At 41.3% G+C, this 22595-nt stretch overlaps 2 protein-coding genes across 5 annotated transcripts in view; both read left to right on the top strand.

The window, feature by feature from the left end:
- Positions 1-11674, top strand: part of mid1 (midline 1) — a 30224-nt gene extending 18550 nt beyond the window's left edge. For 3 of the 4 annotated variants that reach the window (XM_083682182.1, XM_083682181.1, XM_083682180.1), the window contains exons 3-11: positions 1301-1354; positions 5063-5158; positions 5999-6106; positions 7562-7710; positions 7821-7948; positions 8719-8862; positions 9579-9740; positions 9834-10041; positions 10309-11674. In XM_083682182.1, coding sequence (XP_083538308.1) covers positions 1301-1354; positions 5063-5158; positions 5999-6106; positions 7562-7710; positions 7821-7948; positions 8719-8862; positions 9579-9740; positions 9834-10041; positions 10309-10657 — 1398 coding nt within the window. In that variant the 3' untranslated portion in view covers positions 10658-11674. The remainder of the gene's footprint in view (positions 1-1300; positions 1355-5062; positions 5159-5998; positions 6107-7561; positions 7711-7820; positions 7949-8718; positions 8863-9578; positions 9741-9833; positions 10042-10308) is intronic. The other variant, XM_083682183.1, reaches the window with a different exon arrangement.
- Positions 11675-14137: 2463 nt separating this feature from the next.
- Positions 14138-22116, top strand: cog3 (component of oligomeric golgi complex 3; the record flags this gene model as incomplete). Its single annotated transcript, XM_083681616.1, has 23 exons — positions 14138-14308; positions 14943-15089; positions 15278-15339; positions 15461-15626; positions 15749-15823; positions 15946-16038; positions 16177-16302; positions 16408-16488; positions 16585-16628; positions 16716-16842; positions 17075-17166; positions 17511-17650; positions 17866-18026; positions 18137-18245; positions 18385-18503; positions 18707-18796; positions 19004-19124; positions 19378-19466; positions 19572-19706; positions 20057-20132; positions 20245-20372; positions 20674-20772; positions 20936-22116. The coding sequence occupies 23 exons, from the start codon at positions 14138-14140 to the stop codon at positions 20963-20965; spliced, it is 2481 nt and encodes an 826-aa protein (XP_083537742.1). The 3' UTR covers positions 20966-22116.
- Positions 22117-22595: the final 479 nt, after the last annotated feature.

Below are 22595 nucleotides of genomic sequence, written 5' to 3'. Positions count from 1 at the left end.
CATGAAAGTTCTGCGTTATCATACTGGAAATGCTTCTTCAGACTAAGGCTGGCGGGTGAAGCAGGAGTCATTGGGGAAGGGAAAAGAAGTACAGAAGAACAATATGATATTTATTATACATCTCCATTTTTGTAGGTTATTGATGCTAAAACATCAAAAGAAAGCCATAACAGTATCTGAAAAATGGCAAATGGAATTCCCCATTCAGTCAGACTGTACAATAATACATCAGTATTAAACTCATGTGATGTCTGTTAATATTTCAAAGACCTAAAGCTTAAAGGACAGATCACACACCATGACACTCTTTCTTTGAGGGGATTAAATGTAACATTTGCCGCGTAATTACGACCAATAAAAAAGATTGCTTCCAGGGTTTCAGGTTAAATAGAACTAACCACTTTCCCTGCATGAGTCCTTATTAGTAAGGCATCACGAGAGGATGCTGTTAGCTGGAACTCACAGAAAGGTGGCCACGCATTCCTTCCACTTTAGACTTGAATGAGTTGCTGTCAAAGCAGAGAGATTTGGGCTTTTGTCAGTCAGCATTTTGCCAATACACACCATGGGACTCGATCATGGCTCCAGAAACCTCATGGTAGCGATTAATGGTCTATTACAAGGCAGAACCATGCAGTTGTGTATTATAGTTGGCCTTTCAGATGGAAATTGCCTCTCAGATTTGACAAGTTCTATCGAGAGGCACAGTATGCATGGATGTAGCGATCCTCAACCCTAACCTTTACACTTGGAATGGCATATATTTTTGTTGTGGTTGTTTTTTCCCTCCAAAATAGATGTGCATTCATTATGCTGTCTGTTGTGTTTCAGCTACTGTACTAGAACATACCGTACTGTAGTATTTCTGTTTGATCAGAGTTGACAGATTTATTTGTCTATTTTAATAATTGTAACATTTAAAGTGGCTTTATTTCAATGTAATTCTGTCATAAACTAAAGGTTTGTAAATTCTAGTTTTAAGGTAGGCTACAGTATTTAGGGATCACATGGCATTCACTGCATGTCTTAAAAGACCATTTCATTTGAGACCCTCCCTCTTTTCACAAATGATGCAGCACTATGCATGACTCACAAAAAGGGTTTTTACACAATTTTCCCCCAAAAATATTTTTGCTTCGCCTTTCACCAACAAAAAAGAATGCAACTTTGCCAATGGCGAATGCTTGGTCACAGTGAAACTGAGATGCGGTAATCTTAGATTGCAGCACTATGGCGATTTAGGTCAGAGCATCAGCCTTAACCAGTGTCTCCTTTGTTTGGTCATGCTGTCATTGTGCAGAGAACTCCAGGCCGCTATCACAGTGAGGGGAGTGATGAGGAAGAAGCAGACCAGGTGATATCTACAGCATTACTCCAATCCCGCATACAGGGCCAGATTTACTATGAGTAAATCTACTTTACCCTGAGTAAATCTGCTGAGGTTATTTTCAAGAGGGAGTTTAGATAATGGTAGTGTCATGTTTTTTTGGTCTTTTTTTGTATACCCCTCTGAAAATAACAGGTGCACAATTTGCACAGTTGCAAATGCCCAACTAATCTGCCCCATAGCATCAAGTCTACACTCTTTTTTATAGATGGTATCACAGCCTTGATGCGATTATGTAAAGACATGTCACAATGTGATGTGAAACAATTATGAAATAAACCCCTGCACTTGGGTTATATGGTCCTTAACAAAACTTCATAATTCACTTAAAATATTATGTCAAGTAAACTACTTGTAAAAGGCCACCAGTGTTACTGTACAGTAGCTACAATGGATTATACAGTATAAGTTATCACATGAAGCAAACACATGAATGGTATTGCACATGGTGGACAGGGAGACAGATTGTGATACTCTGAAACCGACCTATCCATGTCCTGTACTTTTGTCCGATGTACTGTAAGTACACAGACACTACCTCCTCATGTTGAACACTCTAACATGTTGATAAAATGTTGGTGCAGATGTCAACTCCATTCCTCGGATATAAATGAATCAACTTGATGAATTGTCTTTTCCGGATCAACTGAGCCAGGAATGCTCCTTGTTTTTCCAACAAACCATAATACTTACTTTCTGTTTGTTTGTTCCCTCCTGACTTTAAGATTGTGGCACTAGAATGACCCAATCTTAGTCAAGTGTTTTTGCCCATATTACTTTGTGGCATCAATTCCCCTTTGCCCCCTGCATTTTGTCGAAGGGCTTATAGTCTTGATTTTGAGATACAACAAGGGGCTTCATCTCTAGCTAAAGATTATTATTCCACCTTTGAAAGTAACCCTATAAAAGATACAACAGCCAAAGTACAAAATAGCCCACATATCTAAATAAGTAATGTAAGGCATGGGGATGTAGGCCCCAATGCACAATGAAACCTACAATGCATTGCAAAATTAATTTCACTTAGCATGCTTCGTTTAGTACTTTCATTTTCATTCCCAAGTGTTGCCGAGCCTGTGCTAATGTTCTTCTCTGCCAAGCTCCAGCATTAGCCTCTCAGTTACATCCCAGAGGGCACATGCTCTGTAACACACTCTGACTTATGTAGGAGAAACAAGAATCTAAGACGGAAGACTAGTATTAACTGTGGATACACGTCTCTAACCGTGTTACTTCACCTTATGATTAATACAGAGAGCAAAAGGTGAGAGGAGGTGCAAAGAGAGAGGGGGAGAGATAGAGAGAGAAGATGACAGGGGGAGAGAGATAGAGAGAGAAGATGACAGGGGGAGAGAGAGACAGACAGTGAGAGATTTTCCATGTTCCACTTTAACAGTATGAGAATGAGCAATTAATTATTTGCTATCGCACTCCAGTACATTTGGTACATTTTCACGTGGTATGGTACTTTGGCTCAGTGCATCTACTGTATCTCTGCTTCTGCCATGTTGACTGTGCTTCTCATGTTTAAACAGTTACATCTGATGGAGTTCTTTTTTCCTAATGTAATCCAAAACTCATGAGGGGAAGGATAACAGCTTCCTCTTGCTGGGAATGCTTTTGGTCCCACACCTTTGGCTAGCAGAGTCTCTCTTCCTTCCTGACAAAACCAGGTCAGGAACTAGCGCTGTTTGGAAATTGTCTGATTATCTCCATATGAGCTATCTATGGGGACTAACCATTGATTTTAACACCTGATATGATGACCGTGTATGCTTTGATTGTGCCCATCGAAAACAGGCAGATGACAGCCTTGTGTATGTTATGGCCAATATCAATGTCAAGACCAGGAAAAACATTATTCAGCTCCATGAACTACAGTATGTACAGTATGTACAGTATGTACCTTATCGAAGAAAAGAGTTCACCAAAAAACAAGGAGTTCACTATGACCTGCCAGTGACCAGTGATCAGATAAAGTGCATCAACTCTCCAAACGCTGAAGCAGGCCAACAACATCTTAAAAGAATCACATGAGGAAATAACATGGGTTAGCAGAGATTATTCTCAAGTCACCATCTTGGACAGGGAGGTTTTGGTGGGATCAAACTGTCTCAGATTAATGGCACAGAATAAATCATCTCTAAGAGGAAGTGGATTCTTGATCTCCTAGTGTGATTAGATATGCCAACTGGCATGCCACCCTAACTGTCAAAAATATGGAAGAGTGACAGGAGAGGGTGATGCCCTACTGACATAAAGCAATCATGTATTGGCCTAGCAACAAAAGACCTCCACAAAATCTAGTAGGTCTACTTCACCTCCTTTTTCCATATAAAGTGTTATTCAGCATTTATGTATTTCACAATATCTGTTTTCTCAGATACAGACACACAGACAATGTATATGAATTGTTCACTTTTTAGTGGAAACTTTTTAAGTCAATTTATTCTTCATGAACTGTATCACAGCATTTTTTTTACCATTTCAATAGAGGAGGAAACTGTTCTTCTGTGGCTCTCTCAGCAGTTAGTCAAGGCTCTCCTCTGCACCTTCCATCAAGCTATCCTAATGGCTTCCATCACCTCTGCTTGGGAATGAATAAATAATTTTTTGTGAGAGCAGTTTAATAAAAACCCTGCTATTTCCGTGCACACTGACGCACAGGCCTTATGAAATCGCAATGTGAAAAGCCTGACCCGAAAAAAGCCTTCCCCACTATTTGCTAAACTGTGAATTCTTCAAAATTCTAAATTGTATGCTCTTTGCTCACTTACTTCTTCACTAGGATTATTCAGATTTTTAATCTCATGTATCACAAGAGCTTTAGTAAATGTTGATGTTGCAATGTTATACAATTATTGCAATGTTATATGAAAATAAATAAATTGTACATTTTATCTCAAATTCACTCAAGTTTTCAGTAGAGAGCAACAGTTCTAGTATTTTCCTGGATTATTGTTATCTATCGAACCATATCATAAGTGATGCAATCATAACATGGTATTAAGTTCATCCAGGATTATATACCATTAATGTGTAAACCTCTCAGGCATCTAACCAATGCCCTCCTATCCTCTTAAATCTGTTTTCTCACTGCACCCCTGCCCCCTGACAACGCAAGATAATCCTTATAGAATTGTAATCTGAATAGCTATCCCATACTCTATCAGACAACAACACAACATATAGAATGTCCTGGCCTCTGTTTTTTAAATCAGAAAACATAACAGCCCTCTTCCAAAGATGTTCAACTAATAGTTACCATAGACCAGAGCCAGAGATATACAACTCTGCCATAGACGAGCCATGTGAGGTTTGGATTGGACTCATTGGTGGGTGATTAATGCAGGGTTTAGTTAGAGCCCAAATCTCTGGCAGATGCTCTGCTGTGTTCCTTTCAGCTTTATGAGCTCAGCAGGCAGCGTGATGGGAGCTCTGGCACAGGGGGGTGGCTTTGAGGTTAGCGACTGATCAGACACCAAATGTGACAAGCCAGACCCGATGACTGGACTGTCTGTTAGCCTGTCGTCCTCCTCCAGTGGACACAACATGGTTGTGATTATCATTTTCCCTTTTTCTTCCAGATGTAGTCAAATGTTGACATGTTGCTAGAGAAATGCTTTTTAGGGAAATATGTTCTGTTGTTCAAACTTTGTGCTATTTTTTCCACAGCAAGCATTGGATTCTAATCTCAGCAGTCTAATCAAGAGGAACAATGAACTGGAAACTCTAATGGGCAAGTTGATCCAGACCTGCCAACATGTGGAGGTAAGGATGTTTATTCATTCCAGCTCAGACTGGATCAATGGCTCTTCTCCCAGATTCTGTGGCACTGCTTTTGTTTAATGGGGTATGATTTGTTGATTTCTTTCTCTTGTGTATTGTTCATTAATCACGTTTGGGTGTCAGACAACCCTAAATGGTGATTTTGCTGAGATTGTTGACTTAGTATTCAGATGTAACTGTAATATAGATGTAATACACAATCCATTAGAAAATATTATCTCCAAACTTCATTGTGTTAAGCCTACTAGCTTAATGCAGTGAAAAGGTTAGAACACTGCTGGGGGAGTATGTTAACTGGGCATACAGTCAATTGGATTTGCCACTGAAGTTGACTATGTAAAAGAGGAGTGTCCGAAGTATCACTATTTATATGGAGACACTGTGTGTCACTGTGTGTGTGTGTGTGTGTGTGTGTGTGTGTGTGTGTGTGTGTGTGTGTGTGTGTGTGTGTGTGTGTGTGTGTGTGTGCGTGTGTGTGTGTGTGTGTCATAGGAGGGGATGGCATCAAAAGCTATCTGTGCTAGCTAGTGTTCCACAGATAAAAACATGTGCATGAACCAAATTACACAGATGACACCACACTTGACCACAAAGAGAATGGCCCAGCCCTGGCTGTACATGGGCAACCAGAGCAACTGCAAAGAGCACGCTCAACTGATTCTCACCTGCGGCACTGGCTGGGCATGTTCTGTCAGCTGTAATTGGCCACATTCCAAGTGATATTGGCTGCAAATTGTATTCAAACATGTTATTTGACCATTATCTAGTCATACAGCAATTGTGTGTAAACAACATTTGTCTCTGTCCTCATGTCTCCCCAAGGTAAATGCATCAAGACAAGAGAACAAGCTCCTTGAAGAATGTGACCTCCTCATCGACATCATACAGCAGAGAAGACAGATGATAGGAACCAAGATAAAGGACGGAAAGGTAATTTTTAAAGTATTCCTCACCCTCCTTTTACTACTACATTACATACATTACAAAGCAACCCTGATAACAGCATATCAACCCGGTAAGCATGTACAATCCATTATTCTTCCTGTGCACTTCAGACAATCTCTGTATCTATTAAACTGCACCATATGCCATATGGTGCTTTTATACTGGTTCTCAAAATGAGAAAAGTAGCTGGAGTTGATGGACAGCTCTGCTACAACTTTACGTAAATGTTCCAACTCCACCGTGTGACTGATTGCAATTCCATTTATGCACACAGGGCAGATTTGTTTGTGCCCGGAATAGCTTTCTATTGCCCGGGGTTTTTTCGTAGCTACGTAAGTAGCTGCTGAATATTTTCATGGCATTAGTGTGTTTTGATGATTAGTGGAGAAGGCAGATGGGTCAGGCTGGCTAACCCCAGAGAGCAGCCTTGGCCTGCTCAGACTTGTTCTTCTGCTTCCTCTGCCCGAGGCTGAAATCAAGCTTGACATGGCTGAGGACCTTTTAACCATAGCATGAGAGAAGCTCAATGGCTTCCAGTGACTTTATCTCAGCAGAAAAACAGAAATAAGAGACTGCTTCTTTGTTTGAATGCATGATTTAATTTGCTTTGGAATTCATATTTTATGAAAACCAGTGTTGTAAGCTTGTTGTTGTGAGAGACCGAGCTAGTGAACTGTAATCACTTGTTTTGTAGTCTACGTGACATTGTGGATCCTGGAGTACGATAACTGACAGTAATGGAAGAGTGTTGGCTCAGCATTCATGAATTTGAAACAAATCCACTTGGGCTCCTCGAGTAGTTTCCCCTTCCTTTTCCCCATTAAATGTCATTAGAGAGGACTCTAAGGAATGGCTGTGGCATGCTGTGCCATGTTCTGTGTTAGAGCCACATCAAGCGTGTTTCCTGTGATCCCCCTCTGAGGAGCCCTGCTTCCTTCCTCGCCCCGTGCCTCATGTCAGAGTCACAGGCTGCTCTCTGCCACTGGGCAAAGAGGGCATGCTGCCTCCCACAGGGGAGGATGTGAGGGCTCTGTTACCATGGCCACATTACGAAGGGTTCTGTTTAGAGAAGGCATTCCACATGCCATCCCGAAAGTTTATCTCTGAGTGTGTCGGCTTGCCATGATGGCTTAGGTCAACAGGGAACTCTATAACAACCAGAGGGACTACTATAGAGACAGAATTCAATAAGAGCCACATTGCAGCTTCACAGAGTAGAAATAAACATACAGCACGTTGCTTCCTGTGGTCAAATGGAATCACAAAATGCTTTTGGGTACTGTGAAAATATCAGGCGAATAGATTACCTCATAGGCAGATGTTTCCAGTTGAAAGTATTTGTTCCAGCAGTGGGTTGTTTTATGGACTCTGATCCTCATACTGCAGATCCAGTCCTATCTTTGTTCTGGGCTCATGTAATAAACCATGATTTCTCCTCAGGCTACGCGGCTGAGAAAACTAGCCCAGCAGATAGCCAGCTGTAAGCAGTGCATCGACAGATCCTCCTCCCTCATCACTCAGGCTGACCAGACCCTCAAGGAGACGGACCATACCCGCTTCCTGCAAACAGCCAAGAACATCTGTGAGAGGTGAGGGAACAAGTGCAGTACTAGTGTTGTGGTGGTGATATTGCTGCAAACCCCAAATGGAGAGTCACAGAGATTGTATAGAAGTGATAAGAAAAACCCTTGTGTTTCAGAGTGTGCATGGCAACAGCCTCGTCTCAGATCCTGATACCAGAGATCAACCTGAATGACACGTTTGACACGTTTGCGTTGGACTTCACAAGGGAGAAGAAGATGCTGGAGAGCTTGGATTATCTTACAGGTGAGTGGAGTTGCAAATCGAGTGAATTATAAACAACCTTGAATTTATCATCGATTTTGGAGCATGTAAATGAATGCCGCATACTCTGTAAAAAAAATATGTTTATCTACACTGTATCACTCTACTATGTTTATCTACACTGTATCCCGATTGTAGACAAATGCTATACAGTAATTTGAAATGTCAATGGTTTTTGTCGCGTGTACTGTGGTTAGCCCTGGTACTTTTTGAGTGCATCCTGGGGGGAAAGTAAATGCTCACAAGTTTTAAGCTGCGGTTTGGGGTGTCATTTGCAGATGAATGAAAAAGGTTTGGATTGTTCTGGCTTTTAGGGCATTCTCTGCAGGGTGTCCTCAGCCCTGCACTGTGGTGGTGGCTTTTAGCTCAAGGGACAGCATACCAACTCAATCACATGGCACAGTGCAGTCCCATTAAGAGGCCCTTACAAAAGTGGCACTGCCTGGTGTTCCTTCACCAACCCAGATTTCTGCTCTTGGACATAAGAAGAAGGGGTGTGTGTGTGTGTGTGTGTGTGTGTGTGTGTGTGTGTGTGTGTGTGTGTGTGTGTGTGTGTGTGTGCGTGTGTGTGTGTGCGTGTGCATGTGCGCGTGCCTGTGCGTGTGTGTGTGTGTGTGTTTGGGGCGGTTGTTTGTTTGTATCCAGTTTATTGCCTCTGGTTTTCACTGTCCATCCTTGGCTTTAGATTTCCTGTCCTGAGATGACACAGAGCAGTGAGGTTAATAACACATTTTTCTGTTTCTCTAATGCAGCTCCAAATCCTCCAATAATCCGAGAGGAATTATGCACAGCGTCATACGATACAATTACAGTCCACTGGACGTCAGACGATGAGTTCTGTGTTGTCTCCTATGAACTCCAATATGCCATCTTCACAGGCCAAGCCAATGTTGTCAGTAAGTAAACAAAGCTTATACAATTTCTCTCTGTATGGCTGCTATGGAACAACATTTTTAAATGCATCATGTTTTTAATCTTTCAGTGTTTTCAATGAAGGGTATCTGAAAGGATGGTAAATAGAGGGTTTCTTTTATCGTAAATTGTCTGGGGGCTTCATTGCATTATCCAGATGAAAGAAAGCATTTTATTCTGACTGCAAGGGAGAACCATGCTCTCCTTCCTTCCATTGTGTGGTTAATAAGATATCAGAAATCTCTGCTCTGTCTCTGTATCACTTGCACAGACTCATCTAGGGCAGTGGAGATAGGCTAAGTCAGAGTGGATTCTAATCCAGACGCAGTGTACAGGCTAGATATTACCCTGTGGCTCTTGTGAGCGGCAGACTGTTCGAATAGATCACCCTAACAAGGTCACAATCAAGCAATGTGCCCTCTTCCGCCCCAGTGGGCAAGCATACTACATAGAGTATACTGGTAACGCTATCATGCATGATAGGGTCGATCATTGCCTAAAGAAATGACATGTGTGCAGAGGAACTGTCCCTCCTACTGATTTATTGACAGCATTCATTGGAACCGTTCTCATGAAGTCATCCCAATCACTGTCAGTGACTGTAGATGTAAGTGTAAATGTAAGGATCCAGTGGTTGTTTCTGCTCCTTTATCTACTCCATTTCTCCACCATTGATTGAGTGTGTTTGTCTGTGGTCTAGGTTTGTGTAACTCAGCTGATAGCTGGATGATTGTGCCCAACATCAAACAGAACCACTACACAGTGCATGGCCTCCAATGTGGCACCAAGTACATCTTCATCGTCAAGGCCATCAACCAAGCTGGGAGTCGTAGCAGTGAGCCTGGAAAACTCAAGACCAACAGTATGTCTGCACTTCTAAGAGCAATGCTGATGTGAGACTTAACACACAATGTTTCAGATTGTTGACTGGAATCTGTGTATTGTCTTTTCGTAGGTCAGCCATTCAAGTTGGACCCAAAGTCTGCTCATAGGAAGCTGAAGGTGTCCCATGACAACCTAACGGTGGAGAGGGACGAGACGTCGTCCAAGAAAAGCCATAGCCAGGACCGCTTCACAAGCCAGGGCAGTTACGGCGTCACAGGAAACGTCTATATCGACAGTGGGCGCCACTACTGGGAGGCCCTGATAGGAGGGAGCACATGGTGAGCATATGGACCTGTGTCTTAGATGTTGTGGTTTTAAGATACTGTACAGTACATCAGATTAGATACAGTAAGTGACCACAGCCTTGTAAAATGCAGATTTGCAAAGTCCTATTACTGACTCTGTTACAAACCATACTGTATTAACACGATAATTAACAAAACTATTAACACAAATATTTTGGGAGGATTAATTCTCATTGTGTAAGGTGCTATGACCACTGTCACGATCAGAGCTAATATTATTTTCTCTATAATCTTTATCAGGTTTGCAGTGGGCATTGCTTATAAGTCAGCCCCTAAACATGAGTGGGTGGGCAAGAACTCAGCCTCATGGGTACTGTCTCGCTGCAACAACTCCTGGGTAGTCCGTCACAACAGCAAGGAGATGCCCATTGAGCCCTCCCCCCACCTGCGCCGCGTGGGGGTCTTGCTGGACTACGACGCTGGCTCCCTGGCCTTCTACGATGCTGTCGGGTCACAACACCTGTACACCTTCGACATCGCTTTCGCTCAGCCCGTCTGTCCTGTGTTCAACGTGTGGAACAAGTGTCTGACGGTCCTCACAGGGCTGCCCATTCCAGACCACCTTGAGGGGACAGACTGCAAAGATTAGCAGCCCCTGACCATCTGAATATTCTTTGAACACTCCAATGAAATGTGAGAAGAGCAGACTGAGCACAGGAACTCCTGGTTGACTTTGTTGCCCACTCCATGCTGTATAAATCAGATCAAAGCCATGGCTGCAAATATTTCTAATCAAGTTCAGAAGTAAAGTAATTTTTAGAATTATTTATGGAAACCATTTATTGGATTTCAAAAAATATTGTAGATGTATTTTTTGCTTTGCACATTAATGTACACCACTATATTTATGCTTGATGGTTTTTGGGGTTCACTTAGAGGTTTGTTTTGGATAACATTTTGTAATTCATTGGAACTTATTTTCATGATTTTATTTGATTCTCACACATACAGTAGATGATTTATCTCTTTCCGTGTATCAGTTGTTAGCAGCATGTTGATAAACCTTTTAAATGTAACCTGTTGATTTTGTCACATCAACAGTGTCCCTGATAATTTCATACAACAGTAATAACAGGACATGGACCCTCTTCTGTTTCTCCAGGGATGTCAATAATCATTGTTAAGTTTGTGAAAATTATTTAGTCTATTTTCAAATTAAAATCCACAGCACTTTTAACGCACTGCAAGCTTGACAAAGTTGACAAACTCACATAGACACAATGGCCCACTGACAGTGATCATCTGCACTAAATATCTGAAGTATGTTCTTCTTCAGCTGTTTGTCGAAAACCACTACAATGTTAAGAAGTTGATTAGCTTTGATTATTACTAAAAATGTAAATTTTAAATAGAATTCATGTTAAGTGAAATTTCAATAGAGAATAATTTATTAATTGTAAGCAAGTGCAACTTCTGCAGTCTCTTTGTAAATATCATGCAGCTGAAAACTTAAAAGTTCAGACAACTGTCCATCTTCTTCCCACATGTTGGCTCGATGTTCTGACACATTTGGAATTTGGGGAGTTTGACTTTTGGTTCTGATGCCTGCATCATTATTTTCCCACTAGTATAATTGTTAAAAATGTAATAAAATGGCATTGTCCAATCCAAGTCTTATTTTGTAATGAAAAATCATGTTTTCCTGACATCATGATGACTCTTATGATTCTCGACACAATCCTATACTAAATGTTTTTTCATTCATAAGAGGGAGGGGAAAATCGACTCAATAAATTATGCTTGGATTAATTTCACACAGATGATAATGTGTTGTCACATTTTGGGTATAATATATCCTTTATATCACCACACAGTGAAAGAAGTGTGTCACCATTATTTTAAAGGCCACTTCAGCACCATACAACAATGCTGAGATGTGACATGATTTCCCCTGACATGTCTTTTTGTCCTCAAGTAACATGGCTTGAAGACCTCTGGGCCTCCTTTCAAATAAAGTAGACCAAAGAATATCTGAACTTGCTCTGACCTCCCCATCAGACACCCCTGAGACAAGGATCATGACAGAGTTGGAGTGTATGAACATCGCCTGCATAGAGTCATGTCACAGAGACCTTCCCAGTCTGATTGGGGGCGTCTGTAAATATCTCTGTCCAAACAAATAATGGGAGCGAGGAAGGAAACGTGGTGTGGATCAATTCAGTCAAACCTGCATTCCAGTATTTACGTTGAAGCTGAATGTTTTCCTGAAGTCAAATAAAATAGTAGGATGGATGGTATAGCATACTACACAAGTAGCAGTAGACTCCTATAATGTGTTTTCACAATAATATGTGCACAGTATGTGCAGGATTGCAGTTGTATGTGCTTGGTCTTTGCCAAATGATGTTACAAGGGATACCATTATTTTTTTATACTGATTTCAGTTTCTGAAATTGAAAACACAGTTCAAACCAGTCATATTTAATGTATCTGCATGAAAATGGTGTACTGAGTGAACAGTGGATGTGCATGCAATTTGATCCAAAATGGGGTTAAGAGTCTGGATGCCTTGAGGCGATTAAGAGATGCTACAGGACTTTTGGGTATGTTAAACATGCAATCCCCCACACTCCAGGATAGGGAAAATGGTTGTACTGAGTTCTCTACTATGCCACTGCTGGTGGTGAAATCATCTCTGGTTTCAGCATTGTAGCTTCCACAAAGTCCTTAAGGAGAGAGACCAGTTAAGCAAATATGGGATTCCATCAGTTTTTTTCATCTGTAAAGTGTACCATTTGATTTTGATATTAGAAAACCATTGTATCAAACATCTGTGTTTTGAAACAGTTTAGTTTATTGGTAACTAAATCAGGTTAACTATATCGATATCAGGTAATTTATCTGGTGAAATTATCATTTGAATCTTGTGACCGGATATAGTTTATATGGTTTCTATTATCCAGTGAACAACAGTCAAGCAATCTGGAAGTATGGAACATAGCAGCAATCGGCAAGTAAATCCTAATTCAATTGGTACAAATGTGTTGTTCTACCACAACACAAAGAGAACATTGTGTTAGAAGAACATTATTTGCGTGATCACCAAATTGAATTTGCTTCTTTAGCCTACTCTTCCCCTCCATTATCTTATAAAGATATGAGCCTCATTGAAACAAAAGCTGATGATTTGCAGTGGTTGAAAATAGCAAGAAAGAGAGAAATGATCAGTTATACTTACAATCAGATACCTAAAACCATGTTTTATTATTTATCCAATATATGCCACTACTGAACTGAATATGCCCAGAAGGCTACACGACCCTGAATGGAGGTCTGTTGTTTATGTTTCAAGGGTTCCTGTCTCCACAATATGTTTCAAACATTCCATACAGTATATGCCAGGAATTTTCCTGACATTGTGACCTGCACTAGGGCACATTTTTGTCTAGTCTGGTCATGTGGTCAGGAAAAACAGCTGGCCCTGCCATATGTCATATGCTGTTACGAGTTGTCTTTTTTCATTAATGCACATTGTGGTATCCAACTGTAGTTCTATCCTCAAGTTGCAAGAAGGAAATGTGTCATTGGGGATTAATGTCAGTCTCACCAATGCTCATCACAAGTAAAACTGTGTCCAGGGCTCCACCTGGTGGACCTACTCTTATTTCTAACTTGAAACAATTTGAGTGTGTGTTGAATAGTGTAAGTATTATCAATGGTTGCAAGGGTGATCCCTTGGTACCAACTTACCATGAACCAGATACTAATCCAAATCAGTAGTAGTACATTACAATATGACATGAAGCAGATCCAGAACATGTGAGTGTATCACATGAATCAGGTGTGTCATAGGCTGGAACAGAAATGTGCAACACAAGAGGTAGGCTCACTCCATCTTCAGATCTAGCTAAGAAATAGTGATACAGACAGACACAGTTCATTAAACTACATATCAAGAGAATAAAGAGAAAAACACTTGACGTTTCTAGTAGCATTGTACATTTCTATCTAACAATAACATTTCACCCACCTGTTTTCTCATAGTAATATCATTGGCTGGAACTCCCCTATTAAACCCCGCCCATTAGTCCGGAACAGGAACTGTTCTACTGCTGACGTTTAATGTGAGATGATGGCGTCCACAGACCAAGCTCTTCTGGACCTGACAGATAAAGAAACTCGTGAAAAACTGTCACTCTGGGACCGTCGGACCGATGCCATGGCGCCCCTGACAGAAAAACAAATGGACTCTATCCTGGATATCCGAGCTGCCGCTGAAACGCTCCCTATTCCCGCAGAGGTAAGCAGACACCGACGAGACAGAGTAGGCTTGCTGCCATCGCTATAGCTAATGCTATGCTACTAAATTGCTAGCTAGCTATGCTGGGTTGACAGCTGCAAATATGCGTTCCAGTAAACTATAAGTGGTTACATTCCCCTGCATCTGTTAAGGACGGGCTTGCCAGCTAACTAACTAGCTTATAGTCAATGAACTAGCTGTATCTAGCATCACGCAAGGCTTCCAAAACGCAACAGTCATTAGCGATCTAGCTAGGTCAATAATATAGCTAGCGATCCACTCTGCCACGTCGTTGATTTAGATGGTATGCTAGCTTTTAGCTAGCCATTTGCCAGAGTTTATCCACTTGTCTGATGACATGTATGAAGACACCTGATTCTAGCTAGCTACTGTATAGCCAATTAATGACAGCTCCCTGTGAATTGATGTTGACTGTATGAGCAGATCATACACAGTATATTGCTAACTACTCACTCTACTAGGCACTGGAGTAATAGGTGGATATGTCAATCTCATTGGAATGGATTTTAATCTGGTAATTTGAGTTGTAGCTACTTTAACCATAAGATATCTAAACAACTGTATGACATTTTGGAATCATGCCATGCCACCTTCTTTTGCATTTCACATCCAGTTGCCCATTGAGGACTTGTGCAGCCTGTCATCACGCTCTTTACGGTCCCCATTCACAACAACTGTACCAGCCTCTACTGAAGATGTCCTGTTCAAGGGCTTTCAGATGCTCGATCTGGAGAGTGACAGAATAGAGACTGCACAACAGGTATTAGCTCTACTATTCTACTAGCCACTGAGACTATATGCACTGTGTCACTCACTCACTCACTCACACAAGTAGGCCTATCATTACTTGACTCAAAGTGCCATCTTTTGTTCATAGCATTAGAGTGCTGCATGCCTTTAGTATTTCTTTATTTGGGCACATATTTACTGTGTCTGTTTGCTCTACAGTTTTTCTCCTGGTTTTCTAAGCTACAAACGCAAATTGATCAGGATGAAGGAGCAAAGCACAGGTGAGTTTTGTTTTCAAAGCTTTCCCTTCTCTGATAGTCACAGTTTGTATGTTATATCCTAAACAAAATAGGAAATGATTGACAGATGTCTAATGAAACAAAATGTTATTTTTCCCTGTAGGAAAACCAGAGACCATCTAAATTGTTTTCAGGAGCAATGTGATGCCATTCTGAAAGATGTTAATGCAGCCCTTCAGCACCTGGACTCCTTACAGAAGCAGTACCTGTTTGTGTCCAATAAGACAGGAACCCTACATGAGGCCTGTGAACAACTCCTCAAAGAACAGGTTGGTGGGCTCTCACCTATGACTCTCTCGTTGTCAAAAGCAATTCATAATGTTAACTGATGGAACTAATAGCATGTGTTAAAATCAGTTACTGTGTAAACATTTGGTTTACTCTTTAACAGTCAGAACTTGTGGACCTGGCTGAGAGCATACAGCAGAAGCTTTCATACTTCAATGAGCTTGAAACCATAAACACAGTAGGCTGGATTTCTTATTTAACTCTTTATCCATCCTCATTTGGATTTAAGTATTCTTGAAATTTCTCCAGAATGTTTCAAGCAAACCTTCTAAACAGTTCATTGTCTTTCTGTCTTTGCAGAAATTGAATTCACCCACCCTGTCTGTAAACAGTGAAGGATTTATACCAATGCTTTCAAAGTTGGATGACTGTATAGAGTATGTTTCTTCCAATGTGAGTACATTTCCAACCGCTTACCGCAATTGCATCAGTGGGTATTGTACTGTACGACATTAGTGTGCGTTATCATATCCCTTTCAGACTTACATATTTCTTACTACTGTCCCTTTGTCCCTTTTGTCTTTACCACAGCCTAACTTTAAGGACTACCCAGTTTATCTGGCCAAGTTTAAGCAATGTCTTTCCAAAGCTATGCACTTCATGAAGAGCCACACTGTGAATACTATGCAGAATCTCACCAGCCAGTTAACAAAAAGGGTATGAAGAATAAAAATCCCTCATGACATTGTGACCTCCATTGACTCTTATCTCTGTCTGTTATTTCTCTGATTTGACCTGTTTTTTTGTTATGTTTGTTTTCAGGATCCATTGGGCCTGGTTAATGCAGATAATGCCTTCACATTGTACTATGTAAAGTTCAGAGCAGCTGCACCAAAAGTCAGAGTGAGTTGCTATGCCATCCACTGAATGTCTAACAGAAACATTCTAGATGAATTATCTATTAATTCATCCTTTTAAACATTTTTTCTTTTCTTTTAGACACTGATTGAACAGATTGAGCAGCGGGCAGAGACAATTCCAGAGTAAGTATTCGTCTCTGAGATGCTGGAATTGCATTACCCGGTTTTATGCTCGCCTTGTTAATTCTCACCCACAATGTGTTGTGCCAGGTACCGCCAGCTCCTAGAGGAGATCCACCAGTGCTACCTGGACCAAAGAGAGCAGCTCCTCGGACCCAGCATCACCTCCACCATCACAGACCTGACCAGCCAAAACAACAGGGACCACTGTGCACTGGTAAGACAAGACAACCCACTTGTGTTCCCTCGCTGGGTTCCATTCACATGTGGTTTTAAGATTCTAAGAAGTCTGTTCAGCCTTCAATAACCTTTTTTTAATCCTGTCTTTATTGAAGATACTACAAAGAATTGTTTTTTTTTGTTATCGCTTTTTACATGATATAATAATACTGCAGAAACTGGACCTGTGAACTCAGTGCTACAGGAGTTGATTGAGTCCTTGTTCTCAGGTTCGCAGTGGTTGTGCCTTCATGGTTCACGTCTGTCAAGATGAGCACCAGCTCTACAATGAGTTTTTCTCCAAACCCACACACAAACTGGAGTAAGTAGAACCAATCCACAAAGCTGGTATGAGAGATTAAAGCTCAACTACACTGTTTGTTTAGGAGGCATGACTCACACGAATGGCTGTTTCCTGGTTGGTATTCTCAGTGACGTTTGCTCATACTTGTCCTATTGTTGTCTTCGTTATTCATGAACAGACAAAGCAATGCCAGAAAATACAGCAGCTGCAAAATATTTGGCCTATGTTACAGTGAATATCATCATTCTGTTTTAACAGAGCAGGACACATGTTGCCTTTGAATAGGATTAGTGCCACTCTTACATGTCGGAATTGTGACTGAAAGTAATGGATCTAATGTGTGTTTTTTCCCTCCCTATCAGTGAGCTGCTGGAAAAGCTCTGTCTGTCTCTGTATGACGTCATCCTGCCTTTCATCATACATGTCAACCACCTGGAGACCCTGTCTGAGCTCTGTGGGATCCTTAAGAATGAGATGCTGGATGACCATGTCCACAATAACGGTACTGGCACTCAGTCAACTCATCTGATTAATCGTGACCATTCAGTTAAAAACCCACCTTTGGCAAAATATACCTAATCATACAAGAGTGCCATATACACCTGACCATACAAGAAAAAGTAAAGTAAAGAAAGACTGGTATATGAAAGTGAATGCATTTAAGCAGGTTGAATCAAGGTGTATGACCTCAGACCTCTTTATTGTATGTCTGTGTAGCCAGTCAGCTGGGGGCCTTTGATGCATTGGTGAAGCAGATGTTGGAGGATGTCCAGGAGAGGCTGGTCTATAGGACACACATCTACATCCAGACTGACATCATCGGCTACAACCCCGCCCCTGGAGATTTGGCCTATCCAGAAAAACTGGAAATGATGGAGGTGTGTGGGACTTACAGGCCTGACTTCATTCAAAACAAAATCACTGTCTGAAATGATCAGGTAGCATAACGACTATAGAGATTGTCAATGTCTTTCTTATTGGGTGACAGAAAATCGCCCAGAGCCTGAAGGAAGAGCAGGTGAAGCTGATGTCACAGGAGTCTTCATTCTCTGACGTGCAGCTTGAAGATCCAGAGGGTAGAAGACTCAGTAACGCAAGTCAGTATTTCGACAGTGGAACGACATCACACACATTGGTCAATGTCTATTGCTTACCACACAAAGGATGAGAATTGTACACTCATAAACATTGTATATCTTACTGTAATATGTATCCCCTCCCTTGGGTAACATACAGGCAGTGTAGACTCATCCCGTTTGCAGACATCCATCTCTCCTGCAGACCTTCATGGTATGTGGTACCCCACTGTCAGACGGACATTGGTCTGCTTATCCAAGCTCTACAGGTGCATAGATGTGAGTACTTGTCTGCCATTTGCCGTGCTTCCTTCTTCAATATGAGATGGTAAATATGATAAGAACTTGAAGAGGACAAAACTACCAAGTCTTATGATTCAGTATGTTCATCCATCCTAAGATAAGAGTGTTTTGACTGTTTCCTTTGCTCTCTCTATTCCACATTCTGTGTTGATGATGAATGTGATTTCCTCGTCCTGCAGAGAGCAGTCTTCCAGGGCTTATCTCAAGAAGCCTTATCAGCCTGCATCCAGTCCCTGCTTAAAGCCTCTGATGTCATCATAAAAAACAAGGTTGGCTCAGCATTCTGCAGGCACAAAACAATGCATTGTATTAAGAGATTTAACTGCACTGAATCTGTCCTAGACACACAAATCTGGCTTCATATTTTGCCCTGTTCTTTTGTATCTGCTTCAATGAGAAAGTGCCCGATTTATTTTGTCTAGGAAAACATGCATATTCAGATTATGTAGTTATTGCTATGTTTTAATAATTTGCAGACCCAGGTAGATGGGCAGCTGTTTCTGATCAAACACCTGCTGATCATGCGGGAACAGATCGCACCCTTCCACACTGACTTTGCCATTAAGGAAATCTCTCTGGACCTGAAGAAAACCAGAGGTGAGTTTAGTGACAGGGAAAGTGTGAGTTTGAGCTCCACAAAGCCTATTATTACATTATCAACATCAGTGAGAGATTACATTTGTACCCATTACATACATGTAATTCAATAATTGCAGTGGAAATAACAGATTAATATAAAACGATTATAAAGTTTATCATTTTCATCTTTGTAAAGGTCATGTCTTATCTGTAACTCCAGAGGGCACTGTAGTCCTTCTCAAGCAGGATATAATCTCTGTGTTCAATTTAGATGCTGCTTTCAAAATCCTCAACCCCAAGGCTGTTCCGAAATTCTTCAGACTTAACAGTCACAACGCTATCCTGGAATTTCTGTTAGAGGTACAGTTTTTCATAACATTATGTATTATTTATGAAGAACTGCCGACTGGACACATCTACCGACCCACTTAACGGTAAACACTCACTCTTTTCTATGTACCTCAGGGAACGCCAGAGATCAAGGAGCACTACATTGACTCTAAGAAGGATGTGGACCGGCACCTGAAGTTCAGCTGTGAGCAGTTCATCCAGCAACAGACCCAGATCTTTGTGGGGAATCTGGAGGAGTTTCACACCAAGGTAACTAACAGTGCCAGTCAGAGAGGAAGCAGACATAGCCTCCGGCTTAGACTGCATAACCTGACCTTGTGCTTTCTTGTCTCCTTTCTTATGGAAACCGTTGTTTGGTTATTCTCTGATAACTCAAGGTCAAGTTGTGCACTAATGGAATGATAGAAAAGGCTTTTCAAATATGAAGCTATTTGTTCACAGTGTGACTCTACTCCAGGTCAATTGTGCATTGTGTCCTTTCACCAGTCACCAGTCTTATTTATCCATGTATCAGCCAGCTACTAGCACATGTTTTCCTTGATGTCAGGTTGTCTGTTTCTTTGGCATAATGACCACTTGTTGTCACTGTGTTTTTTCAGGTGTCAGCGCTGAAAACCATGGCTATCCAAGGAGGCCCCACGTATAACCTCTCTCAGCAACCTTGGGCTCAGCCAGGTGAAAATTGTCTACAAAAACCTTTGCATACATTTTCAGTCCAGTTTAACCTCTAAATAATGTGTTTGAAAGCATGTCACAGAAAAATGTGGTTTTCTGTCTCCCCTTTTAGCTAAGATCAACGATATAGTGATGGCTACCTACAGGGTGATGAAGAGCAAACTGCCAAGCACACTACAGAGCATGTCCTTGTACCTGGCGAACAGAGACACAGAGTTCATCCTCTTCAAGCCTGTTCGGGTGGGTGTCAGACACTCTCTCCTCTCCCAAACCCTATTTATACCTGATAATGGCTTTGGTACTCATCCACAAGACAAAAATAAAAACTTTTCAGTATGATGACAGTCTGCACAATTAACTCTTCACCCTCATTCACTCACAAAAGAAACATAATTGTGTTCTCTACATTAATGCTAGTCTAAGTGAAAAATAACACTGTTGACATGGAAACAAGATACATAAGGAATGTGACCTAGACCAGATGGAAATGTACTGTAGCTTTCCCTCCAGCATTTTGAGCAACACAAGATTGTCTCTACAGAACAATATCCAGCAGGTGTTCCAGAGACTTCATGCCTTGCTGCAGGAGGAATACAATGGAGAAGATCTTCAAATCATCGCATGCCCCTCTATGGAACAGGTGAGCTCGACTGTCAAACTAAGTCCTAGCCCAAGGCATCTTATCCAGGTTTAACACACAGCAGAGAAGGTTGTTTGATCTCAAGGTGTTTTTTCAGTGCAGGACCAGTCATATTTTAGTGGAGATTATTGGTGAAATTTTGCCTTTTTCTCCTCCCTCTCAGATTAACCTGCAGCTGTCTGTGAACAAGTAGCTTGCTGGTCTGGTTAGCGGAACATGTTGAGCTCTCTCTGAACAGGACAGCAGGGTGGCAGTGTCACTCACCCCAGCCTTGACCAGGAGCCCTCAGTGGAGTGTCAGGACCGCAGGACTGTGCTAGTCTATGGCCCATGGGTCAGACTGGGGAAGACAGCAGAGGCACAAAGATCCTACCGTACACAAGGCAAAAGATACCTCAACACTGAAATAACAGCTCCAAGCAGGCTGAGGGCCAGTTAGCGATTCGGTCAGTAGGAATGGGGAAATGGAGAATATTTCTTTTGGAACTGATCTTGATCAACATGTTTGACTGAAATCAAAGGTTGATTGGGGTTAGGCTTGCTTTTCTGTGGAAGAGATCCACATGGACTAGGGTTATTATATCAACTGCTTGCGTATCTCTTCATATCATTCAAATGTTCGGAGTAAAAATAAACAAGCTTGCACGCAGGTGTAGAGGAAACTAGGGTAAATCATATTGAAAGGCTTAGAAGAGGACATTCCGGCCAGGCTAATAGGGGCGCTAAGGGTAGTTCGTCAATCAGGAGGCTAATAGGCATGGATGGGCCGACACTCCTATGATCCGATATTATTTCCCTTAATAGATGTAGAAGAAAGAAAAAAAACATGCTGCACAATATCTAATTAACTCTCAGCCTTTTCTCTGTACACATAGATCTCCATGACAGCCTGTTCTGCGGGGCTCTCAGGTTTAACATGGTCCCCATTTTATCTCTGGAATCTTCTAACTGTTTTTCTGTATGTCACTGTTTTCCAAAGGATACTTCCATATGGTCTTCATAAAAAAATGTTGTAAACTTCTTGCATATAATGTAAAAAGACCTTGAGAAGTTATGTTTTATACCTTTTCTTTTCTATTTGGGATGCTTTAGGAACTTCTACCACATAACCTATATGTAAGTTTGACTTCAGCAGTTTTGCACTGTACATGAATAGAGAAGCGGTCTACTCAGAGACCATACTTAATATATCCATACTTAGAAGTATGGGTATATTTGCCGATTCGCTATTACCACAAAAGTCAATGATATGTAAATGTGTTAACTGCTGCATTTTCTTTGGCATCCTCTGTATATAATTCTGTGTATAGTATAACTATTTATGAACATTCTGATTAAAAAAGGATGATTATCTGCTGTCCTCGTCTCTTTTATCACACACAAGTATTGCAGTATCATCTCATTATGCAATTTTAATTGCAAATCCTTTTAACACCCAAAAATCTGAAAAAGTCTTTGTGTACAATGTATGGCACTTAATGAATAATGAAGACCCAAGGGCATTAAATGTCTCCAGGGGCCGTGTGTACTCTCTTCTTGGTCTTCTTGGCTGACCGGTGCTTGTCCAGTGGTGTCTTCAGTCTCTCCATCTGTGAAATGAGGCTGTACTGGGGCTTGACCTTGCCTGGACTCAGGGCCTTTTGGTAGGTGAGAAACGACTGCATCCTCTGAAGCAGGGAGTAGATCTCTGCACTCTTCAGCTGGAGGTGTCTCTGGACCATGTCTGGCCCTGGTAGCATCAGGCCTGTTGTGTGCTCCAGCTGATAGAGCAAGTGATAATTTCAGTACACACTGACGTTTGTGTGCATTTGTGATTACGATAAT

Source organism: Argentina silus, assembly GCF_951799395.1.
Source record: "Argentina silus genome assembly, chromosome: 12".
Lineage (NCBI taxonomy): Eukaryota > Metazoa > Chordata > Actinopteri > Argentiniformes > Argentinidae > Argentina > Argentina silus.
This window is presented reverse-complemented; position numbering and strand designations above follow the sequence as displayed.